Source organism: Parasteatoda tepidariorum, chromosome 2 (genome assembly GCF_982258835.1).
Source record: "Parasteatoda tepidariorum strain Cologne lab strain chromosome 2, Ptep-v5.0, whole genome shotgun sequence".
Lineage (NCBI taxonomy): Eukaryota > Metazoa > Arthropoda > Arachnida > Araneae > Theridiidae > Parasteatoda > Parasteatoda tepidariorum.
Window position 1 is genome coordinate 131,829,099 of NC_141756.1, and position 23,211 is coordinate 131,852,309.

General features: G+C 28.2%; 1 protein-coding gene across 1 annotated transcript in view; it reads right to left on the bottom strand.

The window, feature by feature from the left end:
* Vha55 (V-type proton ATPase subunit Vha55) overlaps window positions 1-23,211 on the bottom strand; it is a 53,472-nt gene that overhangs the window by 22,595 nt on the left and 7,666 nt on the right. The window contains exons 3-8 of the mRNA XM_043047554.3: window positions 22,757-22,855; window positions 20,272-20,365; window positions 16,329-16,406; window positions 9,273-9,412; window positions 8,022-8,120; window positions 867-964 (exon numbers count right to left, since the gene is read on the bottom strand). Of these exons, the coding sequence (XP_042903488.1) occupies window positions 867-964; window positions 8,022-8,120; window positions 9,273-9,412; window positions 16,329-16,406; window positions 20,272-20,365; window positions 22,757-22,855 (608 nt within the window). The remainder of the gene's footprint in view (window positions 1-866; window positions 965-8,021; window positions 8,121-9,272; window positions 9,413-16,328; window positions 16,407-20,271; window positions 20,366-22,756; window positions 22,856-23,211) is intronic.

Below are 23,211 nucleotides of genomic sequence, written 5' to 3' on the forward strand. Positions count from 1 at the left end.
TGACGTCAGCTAATCTTTAACAGCAAAATGACCTATTAAAGTTTCTGCACATATGTTAATTAACGATTTAATTAAATACAGAGCCATCCATATTCAGGGGTACGTCCACACATTTTGTAAAATTGTGAAAAAATTATTCTTAATTTGTGAACATTCTTTCAACCAGGGTCCTGCTCTTGTGCAAATAGGGTTCCGTTATTGCAAAAAACTTTTTCACAGTGTTTTTAAATTGTAAAGACAAAGAAGATTATGCACAGTAAAATTATAATTTAAATTTTAAAAAATAAACAGCAATTGCTGCTACTAAAGTAGAGATGCAACATACTAATATTTGGTATTTAGCCTAGACTGCTGAACGCAGAATATTCATTTCGGACGAATAATGGAAGAAGCATCTGAGGAAGGCAAAACTTAGTTTGTTTACATTAGTCTTTCTTCCCCTCCCTGGGAAGAGATTATTCGATTAACAAAACAATAATGAAGATAAACAAATTTGTGAAGGGTCCGATTAAAAGATAAATTATTTTGAGAAGGGTCCGTTTTTAAGTTAAAATATTTTGCGAAGGGTCTGTTTTCATGAAAAGATATTTTGCGAAGGGTTTGTTAACGGACCCAAATTTCTTCTAAACAGACCCCTGATATTGCACATTGAATTATTTGGAAAATAATTCTTTCAATAAAGAGTATTCACATTAAGAATATAATATAGAATAACATAACATAGAGTATTCATATTAAGAGTATAATATATCACATTAAGAATATTTAAGAGTATTTACATTATTCAGTGCAGTTTTAATTTTAAAAACATATTTAAAGAAATAATAACAGTGAGAACAGAAAATTGTTATTCCAAGGTAACTTACGTTGGATCATTGGCCAAATTTAAGAAAAGGCACACATTTTCCATAGAACCATTTTCTTCAAAATCCTGCTTGAAGAATCTTGCAGTTTCCATGTTAACCTAAACAAATATTCTTATTATTATAGGAAATAAATGGACAGTCATTTTGAGAGTGAAAACAAAAAGCATATTTTACAACTCTGCTTTAAAAAAGATTTTGGTCACTTAACTATTTACCATTAAACAGTAATAAATAGATTTGCTGCATTTCATTGAAAAGTTTTATATTTTGGTCGATTAAGTATTTACTATTAAACATTAATAAATAAATTTCCTGCATTTCATTAAAAACTTTTAGATCCCACAGCAGCTTGCTCATTTATCAGTTATATAGACATTGTAGTAAACTTTAAATATTTTGGCATTTTCTTACTTGATTTTTATTTTTTCTTAAAAAATATAACTCATCAAAATCTTTGAATGTTTTTCTTAATCAAACAAAATATGCTATTTAGTTGTAGTTTCAAAAATATAAACTACTAATTGTATTAAACAAAATACTGTTGTATGGAGTACGATGGGATAAATAAGAGTAACATTTGATAATTAATTGGAGAATAAAAGCAAAAACTGTTAAATTTGTAAAAAAAAAAAAAATACCATTGTAAATAATACCAAAAATACTATTTTGAAGTCCACAGAGATTCAATTACGAAGTTGAAATTTAAGGACCTGAAACAGCCATTTTCAGTAATGAATTACATTCTTTTCTTAATTCTTATTTGTTTTAAATATTTTTTAAATTTCAAAAGCTTTTTTTTTTCTGGGTTTCATAAATGATATCAGGATGGTCACTCAAATCAGGTTTCAAATGTCCCTGATTTTTCCAGGTAAAAATCTTAAAATTTCCAGGTTAATGTGTTTTTTTCCCCACAAAGTATAGGATGGATACAACAAAAGTGCCAAAATTGTAAAGCATTTTATTTAAAATGATATTTTTGAGACAAAAAAAGAGCAGAGAATGGCAAATACAGACAGACTAAAAAAAGAAAAACTTTGACAAGTATTGTTTAATATATTTTCATTAAGGTAATATAGTAGCATTTTTCTTTCTAAAAAAATCATTAATGGGTCATTCTCACAAAAACAGTCATTTTCATGTCCCCAGTATATTTTATGTTTTTTTTACAACTTATGAAAAAAAAGATTTCAGGGAAAGTTTCCTTCAGAATGCAGGCTAACAAAAGAATAAAAATAAAATTATCAATTTTTATTTTTTATTTATTTTAGGTAATTAAAATATACCAATATGTCATTCCCTCACTTGTCCCCACTGCTGATTTAAGAAAAGAGAAAATTGTTTCTGAAATAAAAATAAAAAAATTTACAAATTCGTGTTTTTTATTTCAGAATATTGAAATATAGAATTCAGAAAATCAATTTTAAATTTAATTTCTGATAAAAATATTAACACAGCACTATTTTAAACTTTGTCCCCAGTGTTTCGCGTCATTCCCTCACAACCTGCAATTCCCTTATCACCTGCAATCTTCTTAGAATAAAAATATTTTAATAAAAACTTTAGCAGTTAACAAGTGGCATCATAGAACAAAATTGCAGTATGTTTCCATCTTCAACTTAAAGATGCTTTGCTGTGGAATAAATTTGAATGAATCAAACCAGGTAAAATTTTTTACATTTGTCATTCCCTCACGTCGTTTTTTAGAGTAAAATAAAATACAACTTCATCAAGAAAGTGGATAACTATATGTTGCTTTCTTGTATGAATATAATTGTATGTGATTGATTTCAGAAATTAATTAGGCCTAACTGTTATTTTTAAATTTTATTAAATTTGTCATTCCCTCACTAGTGTATAAAATGAGGGAATGATGCTGAAGTGAGGGAATGACGCTGAAGTGAGGGAATGATTCAAGATGAGTATATTATTAAATTTTTTTTTGTTCAATCGCACCAGTCAATTTTATTTCCCAAACCTGTAAAAAATATTAAAAATATAAAACTAAATTATAATAAATATTAGATATACTTAGTATGTTATCATTTTCAAACTTGAGGTAGCTGTAACTTAGAGGAAAACATGTATTAAAATAAAATATCATTCCCTCACATTTTAAACAGTGAAATTAATTAATTTATTTAAATATTAAGTATAATTTATAGGATATATATTTTTTTTATAATACCATTACATATTTCTATTAATATAAAAAATTTCAGAGCTTTTTATTCATTCTACTTTTTTGGGATTTTATGAACTGAAAAATGACAGTTTTCATGAGAATGACCCTAATATATATTATTTTTTATAGATAAATAAGTTTAGTCATTTTTGAAAATTAATCAAAACTTAGCTATATTATTAGTGTGGGCTAAAGAGAAAAAATTACAAAAGTTATCTATTAGAAATATTTAAGATAAATAAAAACTAACTAATAGTTACAAAAAAAACTGAAGTTGTAAAGTTGAATAAAAAAGAAACAGAGAAATAGCAAAAAATATACTCTTAATTTTCAAGACAAAACTTTAATGCTGTAAATAGTATTTTCTGAAAAAAAAGTAAACATAAAACTTTAAAAGAAAAAAAGTATCAGAAAAGATTTCAAAAATGCCCACAAAAAATTATATACAAAAGCGAAACATAAAAAATAAAAATATATCACAATTAAACTGAACTGACGGACTATCATATTTTAAACTGAACATCTGTTTTCCAATAATACTGTATTTTTCTTTTAAATTTTTTTTTAAAAAAAGTTAGAAAAAAGAAATAAGTCTAATAGAAACTCTCTTAATTGCTCCAACATAGTAAAACTCCTGACAAAAACCAAAATTTTTTAAAAAAGAAAAAGCTAAATAGAAACGAAAACAAAAATTGTTCTCAATTTTTAAAAGAAAATTTAACACTTTTTCAAGTAGAAAAAGTGTTAAATTTTCAATCAAAAATAACGTTCTTCAGAAACACTCTTTAAAAAAATGCTGTATCATAATAAAAACTTTGATAAAAAGTTAATAAAAAAAGGCAAAAATGAGAGGGAAAAAAAACATTCCAATTTCTCAAAATATAGTTTTAAGGTTGAAAATCACAGCATTCTTTTGTTACCAGCTGTCTTACCATACTAGAAAAAAGTAAAAATAAAAGAATAAAATCTATCATAAAATGCTCAGTTAAAATGCTGTGATATAATCAAAACAGAAAAACAAAAAAGAAAACAATTTAGATTCTTAAAACAGAAATTTTGCTTTTCCATTTATTTTCCACTACATAATTTTGCAAGCACACATTAAAACTTTACAAAGATGTGTAAAGACTATATCTGATACTGCATAATAAAAATACTATTTTAGATAACTATTTAATCTATTAAAACTTTGTCAAAAAATAGTTGGCTGAATATTCGGCAAGCAGGCCGAATAGTAATCAAATATTTGTTGCATCCCTAATTTTCATTAAACAAAAAAATAATTAATAAAAAACAATAATTTCAGGTGATTTTGCATGAATAACTTTTTATATTTATTTACATTTTATATTGCATTTAATCCAAACAGTACTCTTTGTAAAATTCATTGATCATATTTTCTTTAAACCAATATCTAAAGTCAAATGTTTAAATAATGTTTTCAAACACGATAAGCAGTATTAAAAAATTAATGTCACAAAGGAAAAATTGTCAAATTTCTTATTACATATCTCATAGAAAAAAACTAGATAAATTCTTCATATTTTATTCTTTTCTAATTTGAAATTAAAATATTTAAAGAATTCCTATCTAACTAAAGGATTTTTTAACTTAGATTAGTTAATTTTTTTGTTTGCTTTTACAACTAGAAACCTGCACAGTGCAGAACAAAAAAACAGTTTCATTCTCCTTCCTAATAAACACATATGAATAAAAAAAACTTATATCCTCTGTTTATACAACATTTAACATGTTTCCTATACATTCCTTCTTAAGGTAAAAGGAGAGACAGTTTAGGAAATATCATCTCTGGAAAAAGAGTAACATTAACGAACTTTCGACATTATTACTACACAATGTCAAATTTTGAATTAAAAATTAAATATTTACCAACAAAATGTTAATATAACCATGTTAACATATGGTTGATCCTTAAAAGAACCTTTTTTTAAAAATTAAAATACGTAATAAAAGGTTAAAATGAAATTGAGCAAATTAGCATTAAAAATTTTATGATTTTTTGACAAAAACTGCTGTTAGCGATTGTAAGAAAATATGTGATTTGATTCACAGATAATTCACAGATTTGGATGGGTGTACAAAAGCTTTTAGAAAAAGAGTATAACATAAAATCTATTAAATTATGACCAACCAATTTGTGGTGAATTTTATGAAATTAAAAATACTAAAGCATTCTTAACCATTTCGTCAGAAGAAAGAAAAAAACTTAAAGCATTGGAACAAACGATAAATGGATTCAACCCACGGTTTAGAAGTGAAACAAATGCTACTTTTATAAACAGAAGCAAATATCTTAACTCCTTCTTCAACCCCCACCACAATCTTTGCCTTTCCTAAACTGTCTCCAAAAAGGTTTCTCCATTCATTTAGCACAATCATGGGTTTTAGGTGGCATTCTAGTTTAACAGGGATTAATGGAGTAAATTTTGACACATGCAAAATATTGCTAAGTTGATATTTCAACTGTTTGGTAATAAATTTCAGTTTAAAAAAAAAGTCAGTATAACGGATCATAAAATAATTTAAATTAAGAAAATCTATAAAAAAATTCCAGCTTTTCTTTTAAATTCCCTGATTTTTCCAGGTTTTTATCTAAATTTCCCTGACTTTTCCAGATTTTTTCCAGTATAAAAAAATTCCCTGATAATTCCAGGTGGGTGGCCACCATGTTTATCCATTGTCGTAGAAAAGTTTCTCTCATAAGATTTTAACAGTTTGCGCCCAAATAAATATATTTAAAAAAAAAAATTAAATAAGAGATTAGATGTTGCAAAATATAATTCTTAACATTTGTGCAGAAATTTTTAAATATATAAAAATTTGGAAGACTCAAGAATAATAAAGAGAAGAGTTTACGCATGTGTGTCTCTCTTTTATAACACCAGAACACTAGCATCCTGAAATTTGCGGAGAGAGTGAAAAGGGTAATTTTAAACCTCGCTATTAAAATTTGTTTAAAGTTTCAATCAAATTGTTCAGGAAAGAACTTAGCTTGAGAATAGAACTTCTGCTTGGTTTAGCATAAGACAGTTTTAAATTAAACCATAGATGGTCCTACTTTTTTCAAACATTTCAAAGATCCATTGATAATTGCTAGCGTAAAGCTCTCATTGAAAAAATTAGTTTACAGCATGTTCTTCAAAAATAAATTATTTCTTTGTCAGATAAACTAAATAAATAATATGAAACGTTGTAGCATGTGTGGATTATGCCACCAAATTAGTATTCTTAAAGACCATGTGAAACCATGGGTTTATTTTGTTTACAGTTAAGCATTTAAAGTTATGTACTAAAAAAGAAAGTGGTGAAATGGTACTAATTTGTTTAAGAGAAACATAAAAAATTTCTATACTATATTTAATGGCAACAAGGCTTAAACAACTTTGGGAACAGGTAGTAAATGGATCGAAATAATAAGCTATGCACTAAAATTCCAAATAATGGAAAAATGGAAGTACAAGATGTGTAGCCAGATTTTTCAACAAAAATAAGCACCTTTTAAGAACTCAAAAAATATTTTTAATCACTTACCAGAAAGAAAAAAAATCATAATTAGGATCTGCGCAGCAATAAAAATTTTTTTCTAGCTTTCAAAATTCTTAATTTATAAACATAAAAACAATAAAATTTACATGATCATCATAAAATAACTATCTTCAGATAAATACTGCAGAGAAAATTGTTAAAAACATGGATTTTTATCACTTTTTTTTAGTTCGCTTAAGAAAAAGGTAAAAAGTCGCCACATTATTATTGACGCCTATCATGTTCATTAGTGTTAATGTTATGGGTGCAGTTTTAATCGGTTGTTGGCATCTATTAAAATTGTATCAATACTGTGGAAAGAGTACAGAAAAATGACTTGATTGTGGTAATTTTTTACTATCATGAGTCGCTCTCGAGTCATGATTAAGTTTGACCCTACAAAAAATGTGTTTTGCATAATTTATTATGTAAAGGCAATATAAAAAAAATGGAATTATTTTAACCTTTATTAAATGTGTCTTTCTCTTTTATGCATGATCTAAGAGTATTTAGTGCTAAATTATTTACTTTTATTTCATCATGAACAACAGGATTTCAGATATAAGGTTATTGTTATATAGTGTTAACAAGTAAAAATACTTCTCATTAAATATTTTTCATACTGTTGCAGACATTATACTTTATTTTCTAAATCTATATATAGGGTGCATAGCCAAATCTCTCCTCAAAAAATAAGCACCTTTAAAGTACTTTATAAGCACTCAAAAAATATTTTTAAGCACTACATATAGTAACAAAATGCAAAATAATTTTCAATGATAAATGATTATGATAAAATAACTACCATAAAATGATTGAGACTTTTGGGTTTGATTTCAGAAGGCGGAAAATGAAGCCTGAAATGGCAAATATCTTGCAAAAACAGCAGAGTTGCACACGAGAGCGAAAAAATTTCACCGAATCAAGCTCATTAACCACACATGCGTACTTCAAGTAACATAACTGGCGCTATCAAGGAACAATGGTACGCCAAAAAAGATTGTGGTTGAATGAATTGTGAAAACGTTGAATAGAACAATGTGAAAAGCATAATACATGGTGAAATTCGACATAGTAAAAAAAAAAAACAAAAAAAAAAACGCGTATATGAAAATTAGGCACTTTTTAAAAACACCCAATAAAAAAAAAACAACTTTAAGGGCTTCTAAAAGACAAAAATTAAAAATAAGCACTTTTAAAAACACTAAGCACCATGTCTTTAATGCATGACCTAAGAGTTATTTAGTACTGATTATTTACTTTTTTTAATCCCTTATGAACAACAGGATATCAAATATAAGGTTATTGTTAACAAGTAAAAATAGTTCTCATTTAATATTTTTCATTCTGTTGCACAGATTATATTTTACTTTCCAAATTGTAACAATTACCCTATTAATAATAAATGAGTTGTGAAATAAACTTACACCCATAGCAGCAAACACGATGGCAAAGTTGTCATGCTCTTGATCCATTACATCTCTGTTTTTAACTAAACCACTTTGACGACATATCTGTGCAGCAATCTGAAAGAAACATTTAATCTTATTCAAATATTTATGACAACAATGATTACTTCTGTTAACCTTAAATCAGCTTTTAGAGAAAAATGTTTAACACACAATTCATGGCAAAATTTCTCACGTCCGTTGCAAATATTTCAGATAACTGTAAGAAATTATTTCAAAGAATACTTGGGGCACACTAGAGGAAGGAGGTGGAGAGAAATGATTTTTGTAGTGTTACCATGAATGACTGAAATCCTTCACCTAGGAATGTCCGAAATATTAGTTATATGATAGTAATTTATTCGTTGATATTATATTTATTTGATATCTCTTGAAAGATCGATTAGGAGAAACATCAGTGTGTAGTGGCACTGAACGAGTATATATTTCGGACTATGTCAACATTCACAACTACCCATTTTGGTCATTCACAGATACATTTCAGTTGTAAGAAACCATTACAGCCTTTGGAATTGATGAGTGAAATTAGTTAAGCACTCCCTGGACATAGGTTGAAATTTCAATTTTACACATTATTTAATATTTTCTACACAAAAATATGGGACATGACACGGTTAAAATAGTCAATTGCCACCCATCAATATTCTATTTATAAAATTTAAATTAACGCATTTTTAAAATCAGAATATTTATTTTCTAAAATCAGAATAATTATATCGGAATAATTATTTAATATCATATTTATGGAAAAATTAATCTCCATAATACAAGATTTGATTTCCTATCCAAAAAATAGCAAATAAGGATATGATCCCTGAATTCTTCCAAACAAAATTTCTTGATACTAAAAATTATTTAAGCGAGTTTATATCATTTACAAGTCCTGAAAATTCTAAAACAAATTGTTTTGAATCAATATAAGATACTTTGACTACTTTTATACAATTAGTAGATGGTTCCCAATTTTAACAAATCAAATTTGTGCTATTTCAGAATCATAAATTAAGTTTTGAATTAAAAAAAGAAAGAAATTCCACGGATTCGTGAAACAGTTGTCCGTCTGAATATAGTTTTTAACTCAAAAGCAACAAATGCAAAACCTACATTGTCTTACAAAAATAAATAATGAAACATTAAAATTTTGCTCAATATAACATTTCTACTTCTATTTATTTAAAAAGCTTTTAAAGTATGTAAAAGAGTCAATACTTCATTATGAGGTAAGCCAGCAGCAGAGAATATGGGAATTTTTTGGCCTCTAGCAATACTGTTCATTACATCGATTGTCGATATACCCGTTTGTATCATTTCCTCAGGATAAATACGACACCAGGGGTTTATAGGCTGACCTAAAGAAAAATAAACAAATCAATATATCACTAATATATAGCTGAAAGTTATCTGAGAGATTTTTTTTATGCCATGTGATGTAAAAAAAAAAGTGTATGATCAAGTCAATTTTAATGTACAAGCAACAGAGTTAAGAGATCTAAAAAGAAAGGAAATTTAATCAAATATTTATTATTTAATAAATCAATTATTTATTATTTAAATCAAATATTATTTATTTCAATCAAATATTATTTATTTAATAAATTGTGTCTCTAATTAATGAATTTCAACTTTTCTAATAAAAATTGGAAGAATTTTCTATGATTGAGTTACTATGTTCTATATACTAGTGAATTGGAATTGTATTTTTGTAGTGGTAGATGCACTACAGTACTCCCCCACCAGAATTATAGCTGTGATAGAATTTGATTAACGGATACCACTAGTTGATTCATTGCTGCTTTGCGAGAACCCGGGAAAGCTGTATTAAGTTCACGGTCGTGGTCGCTCCTGTGTTGCCTTTAGCAGTCGAGTGTGCATGTTGTGTGTGATTGAGACTAAGTAGCAACAGCACAGGTAGCAAATCAACTGTTCAATGTATACTATCCACCGAAGTACGGGTGTTTAGATCAAAGTGGGTGTTACTGTCAAGATAGGCGTGTTCAGATCACGTCCGGGTCACCAATGTGGGGATAGTGAGTTATCGACAATGTCAACCTTCGTCTATGAAAAGGGACCCCAACATAGAATCAAGTTAACATGTCTTATATACTAGTGAATCGGAATTGTTTTTTTGTAGTGGTAGATACATTACAAATGAATTACAAAACATATTAGATAGAAGCATATATCAAAATAAAAATAGATAAATTAGAGACACCATATAATTGTTTTTGAAGCAGATTTTTGCTTTATGTAGCAAAGGTGCATTATTTTTTTTAATTATTTACGATAAAGAGATCCTATATCTATGATTCAAAATCAAAAGTTTAAAAAAAATATTTGAATTAATAAAATCTTGATTTAATTATTTGTTTTCAACTTCTCTTGCAGGGTACATAGCCAAATCTTTCAACAAAAATAAGCACTCTTTAAGTACTTTCACTCAAAAAATATTTTTAAGCACTATATACATTAACAAAATGCAAAATAATTTTCAAAGACTTTAGATGATCATGATAAAATAACTAGTTTCTGACGAAGAACTCCTTTTTTGAATATATTAGCTTTTATAAAATGATTGAGAGATTTTTCGGTATGATATCAGAAGGTGGAAAATGATGTCTGATATTGAGAATATCTTGCAAAATGCAGCAGAGTTGCACATGAGAAGGCAATAATCTAACCGAACCCAGCTCAGTAGACTCACAAGTATTTCATCAAACATATAAAATGATTGGAGCTATCATATGCTATAAATTGACGGTACGGCGAAATGAATTGTGATAACTTTGAATAGAACAATGTGAAAAGCACGCTTTTGCATAATACGTAGAGAAAATCGACAAGGTAATGAAATAAAATCTCATTTTTGAAAAGGGAAAAAATAAGCACTTTTTAAAAACATCAAATGAAAAAGCACCTTTAAGGCCTTTTAAATTATGAAAATCTAAAATAAGCACCTTTAAGCACTTTTTAAAAACGCTACGCACCATGTCTTGCCATATTCTTTGGCTATACCACTTTTTTTATAAATACTTCAATTTAGGCCATTCTTCCAGTTTAGAGAGTGAATTCTTGAACCCGGAAAGGGGGATTTTGAAGGGTATATTTTCTTTGTTTTTCAATGTAATAAAAGAATTATTACTCTTTTCCAGCTTAGAGCATACAGAAAGAACAGCATTTGAACAATAATATTTCAGAAAATGGACATATAAGCTTCAGGCATATAGAACTAATGAAGACAAATATTTATTATATTCACTGCAGTTTTTTTTTTCTTTTTCAGAATTAACACAAAAATTATTAAATGACTCGATACCTCTCCACTTAAGTTAGTATCAGAAATATTTTTATTAGAAATATATAAATGGTTTTTTTTCCAGAAAAAGTATTTTTGACTCACTCTATATATATATATTATATATACATGTATACAATATACTATAATATTATAATATATGTGGAATATAGATCCGATCTACGAAGCAACCATCTCTATCACGTGATTTCAAGGACAATACACTTACATTTCTTTCACTTGTACACCATGTAGATGGAATAAGTTGGAATGTCTAGCTTGAGTAGAGCGCTAGCAGAAGATGTAGCTTATTTTGTTAATATATTTTATTAAGTTTAAAACTCCACCCAGATCATTACATGAGTCGGAAAACCTCAGTACAGGAAGAAAAATATTCCAGTTACGAGTTAGAAGTCTTAGCTATCATAACAGCTTTACAAAAATTTCGCATTTATTTATTAGGACAAAAATTCAAAATTGTTACCGATTGTTCAGCATTACAAAAAACTATGGAGAAAAAAGAAACTACTTCTAAAATAGCTCGTTGGGCATTATTTCCAGAAGAATTTGAATATGAAATAATTCATCGTTCAGGGACACACATGCGCCATGTTGATGCCTTAAGTCGTTATCCAATAATGATTATTGAAACCCCTGAAATAACACCTAAAATTTCAACAGCCCAAAAAGATGACGAATTTATATCAACAATTAAGGAATTAATTAACTGTAGTAAAACTGAAAATTACTTTGTGAAAAATGATATTCTTTACAAAATTGTTAATGATAGAAATTTATTAGTGGTCCCTAAGATCATGCAAATAGAAATTATAAAAAATGCTCATGAATTAGGTCATTATAGGGTAAACAAAACAGAAAATCTTGTTAAAGATAAATATTTTTCCCCAAACATCAGACAGTGCGTAGAAAATGTAATTAAAAGTTGTGTTAAGTGTATTCTAGTAAACAGGAAAAAGGGAAAAGCAGAGGGTTTATTAAACCCAATTCCAAAAGGTGATACTCCATTAGACACATATCACATTGACTTTATCGGTCCAATGCCTTCCACCAATAAAAACTACAACCATATTTTTTCTGTGGTAGATGCATTTACAAAATTTTTATGGCTCCATCCTGTAAAATCTATATCATCATTCAATGCCATTCAGAAATTAAACCAACAACAAACAAATTTTGGAAATCCTAATAGACTGATTAGTGATAAAGGTGCTGCATTTACTTCAAAAGAATTTAGTGACTATTGTGCAAATGAAGACATTACTCATCTTACCATCACAACTGGAATCCCACGAGTAAACGGAATGATTGAAAGGATTCACGAGACACTCATTCCCATTTTAGCAAAACTATCCATAAATGAGCCAGAGAAATGGTATAAATACGTACCATTAGTACAAATAACATTAAACTCTACTTCATCTAGAAGTACCAAATACACACCGTTCGAATTACTTACTGGCATTAAAATGAAACAAAAACAAGATGACAAGCTTTTGGAAATATTGAAGGAAGAACATGAAAACACCATTATGTGTAACAGACAAGAAATTTGTGACAACACTAAAGCCAACATTTATAAGATTCAAGAGGAAAACAAGCGAACATATGACAAAAAGCGGAAGAAAGCTCACAAGTATGAGATGGGTGATGTCGTTGCCATTCAACGAACGCAGTTCGGTACAGGACTCAAGTTGAGACCAAAATTCTACGGTCCTTATGAAGTTACTAAGGTGAACAACAACGATAGATACAATGTCAGAAAACTTGGAACTCACGATGGTTCTAATATAACTTCTACTGCTGCAGACCATATGAAGATCTGGGGAAATTGAGGAACCATATGGACTGAAAAAAAAAAAAAACTAATTTTTGTTTGCTTCTTATAGCCAATTGTTTTGAAATATTTGCTTTTGTACTGTTCTTTTTCTTCGTCTGTAATTTCAGAAAATGTCCTTTGGATCAAACACCATTATGTGTAACAGACAAGAAATTTGTGACAACACTAAAGCCAACATTTATAAGATTCAAGAGGAAAACAAGCGAACATATGACAAAAAGCGGAAGAAAGCTCACAAGTATGAGATGGGTGATGTCGTTGCCATTCAACGAACGCAGTTCGGTACAGGACTCAAGTTGAGACCAAAATTCTACGGTCCTTATGAAGTTACTAAGGTGAACAACAACGATAGATACAATGTCAGAAAACTTGGAACTCACGATGGTTCTAATATAACTTCTACTGCTGCAGACCATATGAAGATCTGGGGAAATTGAGGAACCATATGGACTGAAAAAAAAAAAACTAATTTTTGTTTGTTTCTTATAGCCAATTGTTTTGAAATATTTGCTTTTGTACTGTTCTTTTTCTTCGTCTGTAATTTCAGAAAATGTCCTTTGGATCAAACATGTCATCTAGTGAGATAAAGGTCACCGCGGTCGGTGGTTCTAATATAACTTCTACTGCTGCAGACCATATGAAGATCTGGGGAAATTGAGGAACCATATGGACTGAAAAAAAAAAAACTAATTTTTGTTTGTTTCTTATAGCCAATTGTTTTGAAATATTTGCTTTTGTACTGTTCTTTTTCTTCGTCTGTAATTTCAGAAAATGTCCTTTGGATCAAACATGTCATCTAGTGAGATAAAGGTCACCGCGGTCGGTGAGGAGCAGGACGGCCGTGTGGAATACAGATCCGATCTAGGAAGCAACCATCTCTATCATGTGATTTCAAGGACAATACACTTACATTTCCTTCACTTGTACACCATGTAGATGGAATCAGTTGGAATGTCTAGCTCGAGTAGAGCGCCAGCAGAAGACGTAGCTTATTTTGTTAATATATTTTATTAAGTTTAGCGTATCTCCTTTTATTTAAAACCCTCGCTTCACCCCCTTTATTCCACATATACATATTATTTTTTGTAAAAAAAATAAATTAATTGATTAATTGAAATATAGTACCTATAATTAAGTATTACTTCTAGAAACATTGAAAATATAATATTATATATACAATTTTGAAAATAAATATCACTTAACTTCAAATATTTTAAGTTTAATTCCAAAAAGTATAAAAAATGAAAAGAAAAGTATGCTTTTCTCATGTGAATGCCATTTAATTCTCGGATTTGAGTATTTATATTTTAGCACTGAAATTAATGCTTTCAGGGGTCTGTCTAGGTTTTTCTGAAAAGTACCTATTTTGTGAAAATTTAGACATAATTTGTGAAAAATTTAAAAATTATATTTAAAAACCAACACAAGAACATGGTAAAAATATAGACTTATCGTTTCTTAAGGGATACAAAAATAAAATTTTAAGAAAAAGAATTTTGTGAAACTACCGTTTTTCCTAAAGTTGAATTTGTGAAACTACCGTTTTACCTAACATTGAATTTGTGAAGGTACCGCGAAAGGGTAGTAAGTTCGGCCTGGACAGACCCCTGGCTTTATTTTACAAAATATTTTGCAGCATATAAACTGCTATGTATCTGAATCTGTCCCAAAACTAATAAAAAAATTATTATCTTAATTTAAACGTTTGAGAGAAAGAACTTTTTTTCTCTTTTGTTACATTACTTAAAAAACATTACTTCATATTGACTATAACTTAAAAGAAAAAAAAATATTAGGAGCATGTGCTTTATTTCTTACTTTGGTGTTTTTAAAAATGTGTGATTCATGAATTGGTGGTTCATAAAAATCTTAAATAAAAAAAAAATAATAAATAAATAAATCTATATAAAAATAATTCCTAAATAAAAAAAGAAAGAATACACATAGCTGCCAACACAGATAGGAAAAAATTCTGTAGATTTTACAAAATATAAATTTCATGATTATTGATGCATAATGTATATACTATATATTTTACACATAGAAAATTTTAGGGATTTTCAGTCATCAAAATAGAAAAACTGCAATATTTTCCAGTTATGATTGACATTAAACATGCTTGAACATAACTTCAAATATTAATAGGCATTTAATTCTTTAAAGATTGTGAAAAGATTTTTTTAATTTAAAAAGAGAGTTCTGAATAAAAAAAAAACAGAACATTTTTTAACAAAAAAAAAAAAAAAAATTTGAACTGTTTTTCATAAATGAGGCTCACATGATTAAGTATTATTAATACTTATTTAAATATTCAAACAAGCAAGCAACAATCTGTACGAAAATTCAATTTCAGTAATTCATACTCAATTTTAGGAAATTTTCTAAAATGTACAAAAACCAGGAGAATTTTAATTAAACCAGAAGACCAGGAGAAACTGGTCTAATCCAGTAGAGTTGGCAGCCATGATTACACGTATACACCTGTATCTTATTAAATACATAGATAATATGGATGTGTCAAATCTTGAAAAAAAAATTAGTAGTTTTTTTGAAAGCATAAATAATCTAATTTAAATATGTTTGACCTAAGATAGGGATTACATCCGGAAGAAAACTTTTTTTTCTAGAATTATTGTTGACTATTCATTTTAAATTGTATATTAATTTCAAAACCAACATATCACATTATTTAATTTGAATATTCATTATAAAAATCAATAAGCTCTTTCTGTAATCGTGAATTCAATGCGTGATTAGTCGTAGTATATTTATATGTTTAGTATAATATGCATTCGCTAATTCAATTCTATTTAGAGAGTGTAAATATGCATTTAATTAGGTTTAACAATATTTCTTTTTATAAAGTATTGAAAAAAGCTGCAGTAAATTGTTTTAGCTCTTTCAGAAATTTATGAAAATTAATTTACTTTTTAATAGCTACTTTTCATTTTACATTTATTAAGAAATGATGTGGTAAATACATTTGGAATTATTACGTTTAGTTAAACTAGAATTAAAATATTGATTTCATATTTTTTTTTGAAAAACATACATAACATAAATAACAATACATAACATAAATAACAATACATAAATCAGAAGTCAACAAGTTTACCTTGAATATCAAGAAAATCTTCTGCGAGAACAGGAGGTCCTCTATCAATGGGCTTCCCTGATCCATTGAATACTCGACCTTTGCAGAAAAAAAAATATTATTATCAAATAAATAAATTAATACTAAACTTTGTAGGAAAAGAATATTATTATTAAATTAAAAAAAAATAATACTATCCACCTCTGTAGGGAAAAAATACTACTTTCAAAGGTATAAAAATTAAATTATATTACAATATAAAAATTAAGTTACAACTGCTAAAACCTAGATTTATGAATATCTGTCAAACTGTGATGAACACACACAAGATAAACAAAATAAAATTTGACTCCAGTTTTTTTCAAACTCTTTATTATCCAAGTCTGAGACTAACGTTTTTTTTATTTTTTAAGGGTCTACTATGTCATATAAGAGAACTTTTTTAGTGCTCTCAGCAGAATCTCCATGTAGTAATGTTATTTTATATGATTATAGTGGACAGCTGAAAAATTTCATCAAAATTGTTCATAGCGGACTCATTTAATTTTTTTTATGGCAGAATACAATTCTGTTTTGAGGGCTTAATATAAAATTAAATTGCCAAATTATTATTTTTTTTAAAATTTGATGAGTACAATAGAAAACTGCTAAGAAAAGTTTTCTCTGATTGTTGTCTGTTTTGAGGCATAATCTAAGGTTTGTGAGACTGATAAAATATATTTAGTGAAAAGGAAAAAATTAAAAGAAACATACTGTATAACCTTTGATCTAGTGAATAGATTTCCACACCCTAGTACTCAATCTTAATGGTTTAGATGGTTGATCTCAAGAATGCAAATTAATTAGTGGTCTCAATGGGTTAGACCAGTGTTTCCCAATGTGGGGCCCACGCCCCACTGAGGGGCAATTTGATTGTTAAGGGGGGCAATTCGAAAATGGACTCGACAAGAGTTTTACCTATTTGCTCCGGGCCATTTAAATACAATGCTAGATTTCGGTGCCAACATTGTAAGAAAAAAAGCAAATTCTTAAATAATTGCGGTCAATGAATATTATAAATTCGTTTGATGAGACCAAAATATCAACTGGGTTTTTGGCGGCGTCAAATTAACTAACCTCCCTTGCGGCATATGCAGCATAGACCCCTTGACGCTTTAAAATTTCGCTAAACAATGCCCGCATCTGAATGGCCCGTCATAACATTCAGTGATAGATACCATAGTATGTCTTTTATGCCTGCAATGCAACAGTCTTTATTTACTTCTCACACTTCAACCCATAATTGTATTCTTGAGGCTAGTTATGAAATTTCTTTATTCATCGCTAAATTTGGAAGAAATCATACTATAGGAGAGAATTAAATAAAACCGTCAATATCAGCATTTCTTAAAACGGTTCTTGAAAAAGATGTAAAAGCTATGCCACTCAATAACAATACTGTTAGCAGAAGAATAGACGAAATGAGTGAAGATATTGAAAAACAACTTGTTGACAAGCTAAAAACAAGAAAATTCTCAGTGAAAATGGATGAATAAACTTTGATAGACAGTGTGGCAGTATTGATAACTTACGTAAAATATATTGATAAAGGGCATTTTGCTGAAGAAATGTTGATATGTAAAAGATTAGAAAGCATCACTACCTCCAAAGATATTATATAATGAGCTAAAAAAAAAAACTACTTAGATGTCAATAATATACTAATGAAAAATATAACATCTTGTGATGCAGATGGTGCTCCTAATATGATGGGCAAGAAAAATTGCTACTTAAAATTGATGAAAGATGAGAATCCAGAAATGATTCTTGTGCATTGTGTTATTGCATAGGGAGAAACTTGGTAGTTAAAAACATCTCGCCTGCTCTAAATGAAGTACTTACATTCAGTAATAAAGTGTATCGATGCTATTAAATCTAATGCCAAATGTGAGCTCCTCTTCAAGCTGTTTTGTAAAGAACAAAATGCAGACCATGTGAGACTTTCACTTCACTCTGAAGTAAGATGACTCTCTAAAGGGAACTGCTTGAAAAAATTCATGGAACTGCTTGATACTCTTAGTGATTTTTTAAGCGACAAACCTGATATGAAGTATCTGTTAACAGTCGAGGGTAAAGCATTTGTAAGTTATTTAGACGATATCTTTGAAAAACTAAATATATTAAAAAGCAACTTCAAGGAACAAATAAAACTCTTGTTGATACAAAAACGAAGATATTTGGTTTCATTACCCTTATTGAATTAAGTCTGAAAACAAAAACTTGGATCAGTTTAATTGTCCCCAAAAAATTAAATTAAATGATGCCGCTTTTACTTGTTATTGTCGATCATCTGAAAATTCTATCGGCTGATTTAGAAGAAAGATTTTCTGATTTAAAACAAATAGATTTTTCAACACGGATGATGCAGCCAATGTTAGTGCATTTGCCTGTTATATGAAATATGCAGTATCAAGAAGAACTCTCAGAAATGCAAAATGATAAGTCAGTTAGAACTTTATTTTATATAAAAGGAGTGATGGCATGGCTTTGTGAGGAAACAGAAATCAAATACCCAAATTCAACCAAATATGCAAAAAAACTATTGTTACCGTTTCCATCTTCATATTTAACTGAATGTGGATTTAGTGCTGTAAATGATTTACTGGTAAAAAAAAAAGGAAATCGCCTGGATATAACACAGTGGGGAGACTTGAGGCTGAAGCTAACCAAATTGGAAACTAACATAAAATCTCTGTGCAGCAAGCGCATCTCTCTAAATTAAAATATTAAATTATTATAGAAAAATCTTTATGAAAATTATTTCGAATTTGAATTTTAGTTTTTCATTATAAGTCGAAATTTTACTTACTGTGTTTCGTCAACAATTTTCAAGTGATTTCTCACTGAAACCTATCATTTAAGTTTCTTATGTGAACAATTCAATTTTTTAATATTAAAAATTATGTGTATGTCACATAGGGGGGCATAAGAATTTTAGAAAGGTTTAAGTGGGGCACGGCACAAAAAAGGTTGGGAAACACTGGGTTAGACAGAAGAGCGGTTGAAAATATGGACACCTTAATGTTAATTTTAGCAAATCCTAGATTGTTTAGTTCTTCTGGAGAAGTTGAGGAACGATGGATGACAAATCACACTCCAATGGATTCCAGAACACTGTGATATTCATGGCAATGAACAAGCAGCTCTTATTGTTCTTTTTATTCCTCTTCTTTGTTAATCTTAAAAGAGTTTGTCATTTTGACTTCTTCTGTATATTTGCCATACCTCCAAAACTTTTAAGTGAATTGAAAAATGTTTGCACTCAAATATGAAATTTGTTTATCCAAAGATATTTCCATTGCTAAAATTTTTTGAATAATTATTTACTATTATTTTACCTTATAATAATGGAAAAATTTGGAATAATATGAAGTCGCTTTAAAGAATATAATTTTATAAAGCAAAACTCAAAGCTTGAATGAAATCGGTCGAATAGGACATGAGTAATCAAACTTTAAATATACAAAATAAAAAGGATGATATCAGGGGTCTGTCTAGGTTTTTCTGAGAGGTACCTATTTTGTGAAACTTTAGACATAATTTGTTAAAAATTATATTAAAAAATCAACACAAAAATATGGATTTATCGTTTCATAAGGGATACAAAAATAAAATTTTAAGAAAAAGTATTTTGTGAAACTACCGTTTTTCCTAAAGTTGAATTTGTGAAACTACCATTTTTCCTAAAGTTGAATTTGAGAAGGTACCGCTAAACGGTAGTAAATTCGGATTGGACAAACCCCTGGATATACTTTTTATAACTTTTTCTATTAAGTAAAACTGCTAAAATAATTATGCGGCAGCAAAAGATTTGTTATGAATCAAAAGTATTTGGTATATACTTAACATTTTTGAACTTATTTTTAAATTAATAATCCATAACTTAATAATCCATTGACAATCAGGGTCAAGATTGAGTACATACCTAACATATCTTCCGATACAGGAGTTCGTAAAATATCACCAGTAAATTCACATAATGTATGCTTAGCGTCAATTCCTGAAGTTCCTTCAAATACCTACAAGAGATAAAATTGAACAATCACTTTTCTTGGTACATTAAATAACTTGAAAATTGAAATTATTTATTAATAATTTAGAATTTCAAATGCACTTTAATGTTGACCATAAATGGTCAAATACTGAATATGTGGACATTTATCATTTAGCACTTTCTAAAAACACTATGCACCCTGCTTGTATATCAAATCAATAATTTGTCTTTCTAAAAAAAATAATAAACAATATTTTTCTCTATTTTACTAAGTTATTTTTAACAGCAAACAAAATAAAAAGCAGCTAACCTTGTTGATCTTTTTTACACTAATCACCAAGTGAAATCACTGATATAAACCACTAACTTTTTCTGAATGCCACTCATTTCTCTATTTCATATTAAAATATATATTCTATAATATATATTTATAATTTATTTTTTGTCAGCTCTATAAATTTCTTTTCTTTCTAAAAAAAAATATCATAATTTGACTTTGGCCAGCATTTAAAAAAGTAGAAGAAAAGTGTAAAAAAATCAGATATACGCTGGAAAATAGTACAAATTTTGTTTACACAAGCAAATGCTAAAGTACAATCCTATTCTTTCATTGTGGTATGACATTATTTTATCATTTACAATAAATATAAAATAAATAGCATTTCCATTATTTCCATTATTAAATAGCATTTCCATTTTTTTTTTAATTTTAAAAGAAAATATCTCACATTTTTAAGGAAATAAAAGAAAATTTAATTTGAAAAACAATTGGAGAAGAAATATTAATAGATGGGATTTAGTCCACCGATTTTTTCCTCAAGACTGAATTCAGTTCTCTGGAGTGAAGAGTGGCGCTCATGCATGTCTAAGCTTAAATTGAGTCATTTGTAAGCTAGTTAGAGATAGTCATTCTTGTTCTTGATATCACTGGAGCAGCTGTTTCATAGGTATATTGCTCCCCAGAAAGGAGTGCTTTCTAATATTGTATCAATATAACCAAAGCAAAATATATCAATATAATAGTGTGAGGAGCAGAAAAATATACAACAAATAAAATCGAACACATTAAGCATAAATATCACATAAAAACAGAAAATAAAATGCAAAGAAAAAACAAAATAAAACAAAATCTATAACGCAAGTAGCGAATTCAAATCAATTTACATGAATGCAGTGTTTTCAATACAGAGCGAGAACGCGACAATCTCGCATATTATTTTCTTTCCTCGCATTAAAAAATGATTACCGCGAGAAATTCGATAAATCAATTTCAAAACTTGCGAATTTCTTGCATTTTGGAAAAAGCTTCGAATTACGCCATTTAGAATAAAATTCGTTTCACTTTTCTTCCTGGATCTTCCATTATTTTCAACATCTGCCCCGTTATCTAGCTTCCCTATTTACCAGTAATGTTCAGAACCTTTTCGAACAACAGAACACAACCACGGAACCCCTTTCAGAACATATTTCTCTGCAACCACGCCACGTGTTTACAGTAGGTAAGGTTTCATCATGTAAGACATTCAAATTTTTTATGTACTAATAATGTAAGGTGGACAAATACCTTGTAAAGGCAAAATCTTCTATGATGATGCACCAAAAATTTAAAAAACAGAAGATGTTAAAAATGTATTAATAATTAAAGAAATGATTTTTTTTCATGAGTTTTTGTGTTTTTTTAGTTTTTAGAACTCTCACTTAACTTTTTGAAATCTCACCCTGTTTTTGAGAAAGGGTGAGAAATTCTCACCCATTTTTTTTTTCTATGATGAAACGGGACATTTTTCAAGAATAATTTAAAATAATTTTGTAACAAGATTGCCAGATTACAAAATATGAAAACAGAAGTGCAAATTGAGAGGTTTTATTTTATTCTATGTTCTTACTGCAGTACTGTACTGAAATGCATTTGATTTGTTAATTACCCAGGACGGGCCCGAAAACGGATATGGGCAAGGTAATATTATACTGGATAATTTAGAGAAGTTGACAATTAATAATTTTAGAAAATTAACTTTTATTTAAGGAAAAAAAAATAAAATAGAAAAGAGAGAGAGAAAGAAACATGAATTGCCTGTTTTGTACATAATTTTAAGCCACGGATTTGCATTTTTTTCTCTTTTTGTCCTTTGTGTATTTATTTATTATGCTATATATATATATATATATATATTTTAAACAAATTCTATTGTCATTAATTCGGCTTTAATTATTCTGGAGCCAAACCAACAATAATATAAAACATTTCAAAACTTCTTTCTACCTCTCAGATTTTTTTATATTTATTGTATTTCTTCCCCTTTTCTTTTCCCTAAAAAAATTCTATTATCCTTTTTTTAGGATAATAATACTTTAAATATACATAAAAAAAAATCATGCCTTACTTGTTACAGTTATAATAAAAAAAAATCTTCACCTGTACTACAGCTTTTTTCCCACTAACTTCAAGAACTTGTCCTGTTCTAGCAGTACCATCAGCCAGAACCAGCTGAACAATTTCTGCAAACTTTGGAAACTGAAAAAAATAATTATTAAAACCTCATTACACAATTCTCTCCACAAATATCACTACAGGGTTAATAAGTATTAATTGTAAGAAATAAAACAATTTTTAGTAAGTTAAATAAAAAAGTTTGAAAGGTTCAATCAAATAAAAAATACTAAATATTCCTACCTGTAATAAAATTGAAAGGAAGAACATTTGTGCATTATTTCTGCCAAATTATGCATAAGAAGTTAACAAAGTATTTTTTTCTTTTCATATTATAAAACTTTATAATATTTATTTTCTTCATTCAATAAGTCAACTTTTACCCTAACAAACATAAGACACTTACAGTTAAAATATTTTTGAGAAAAAAAAAGAAAAAA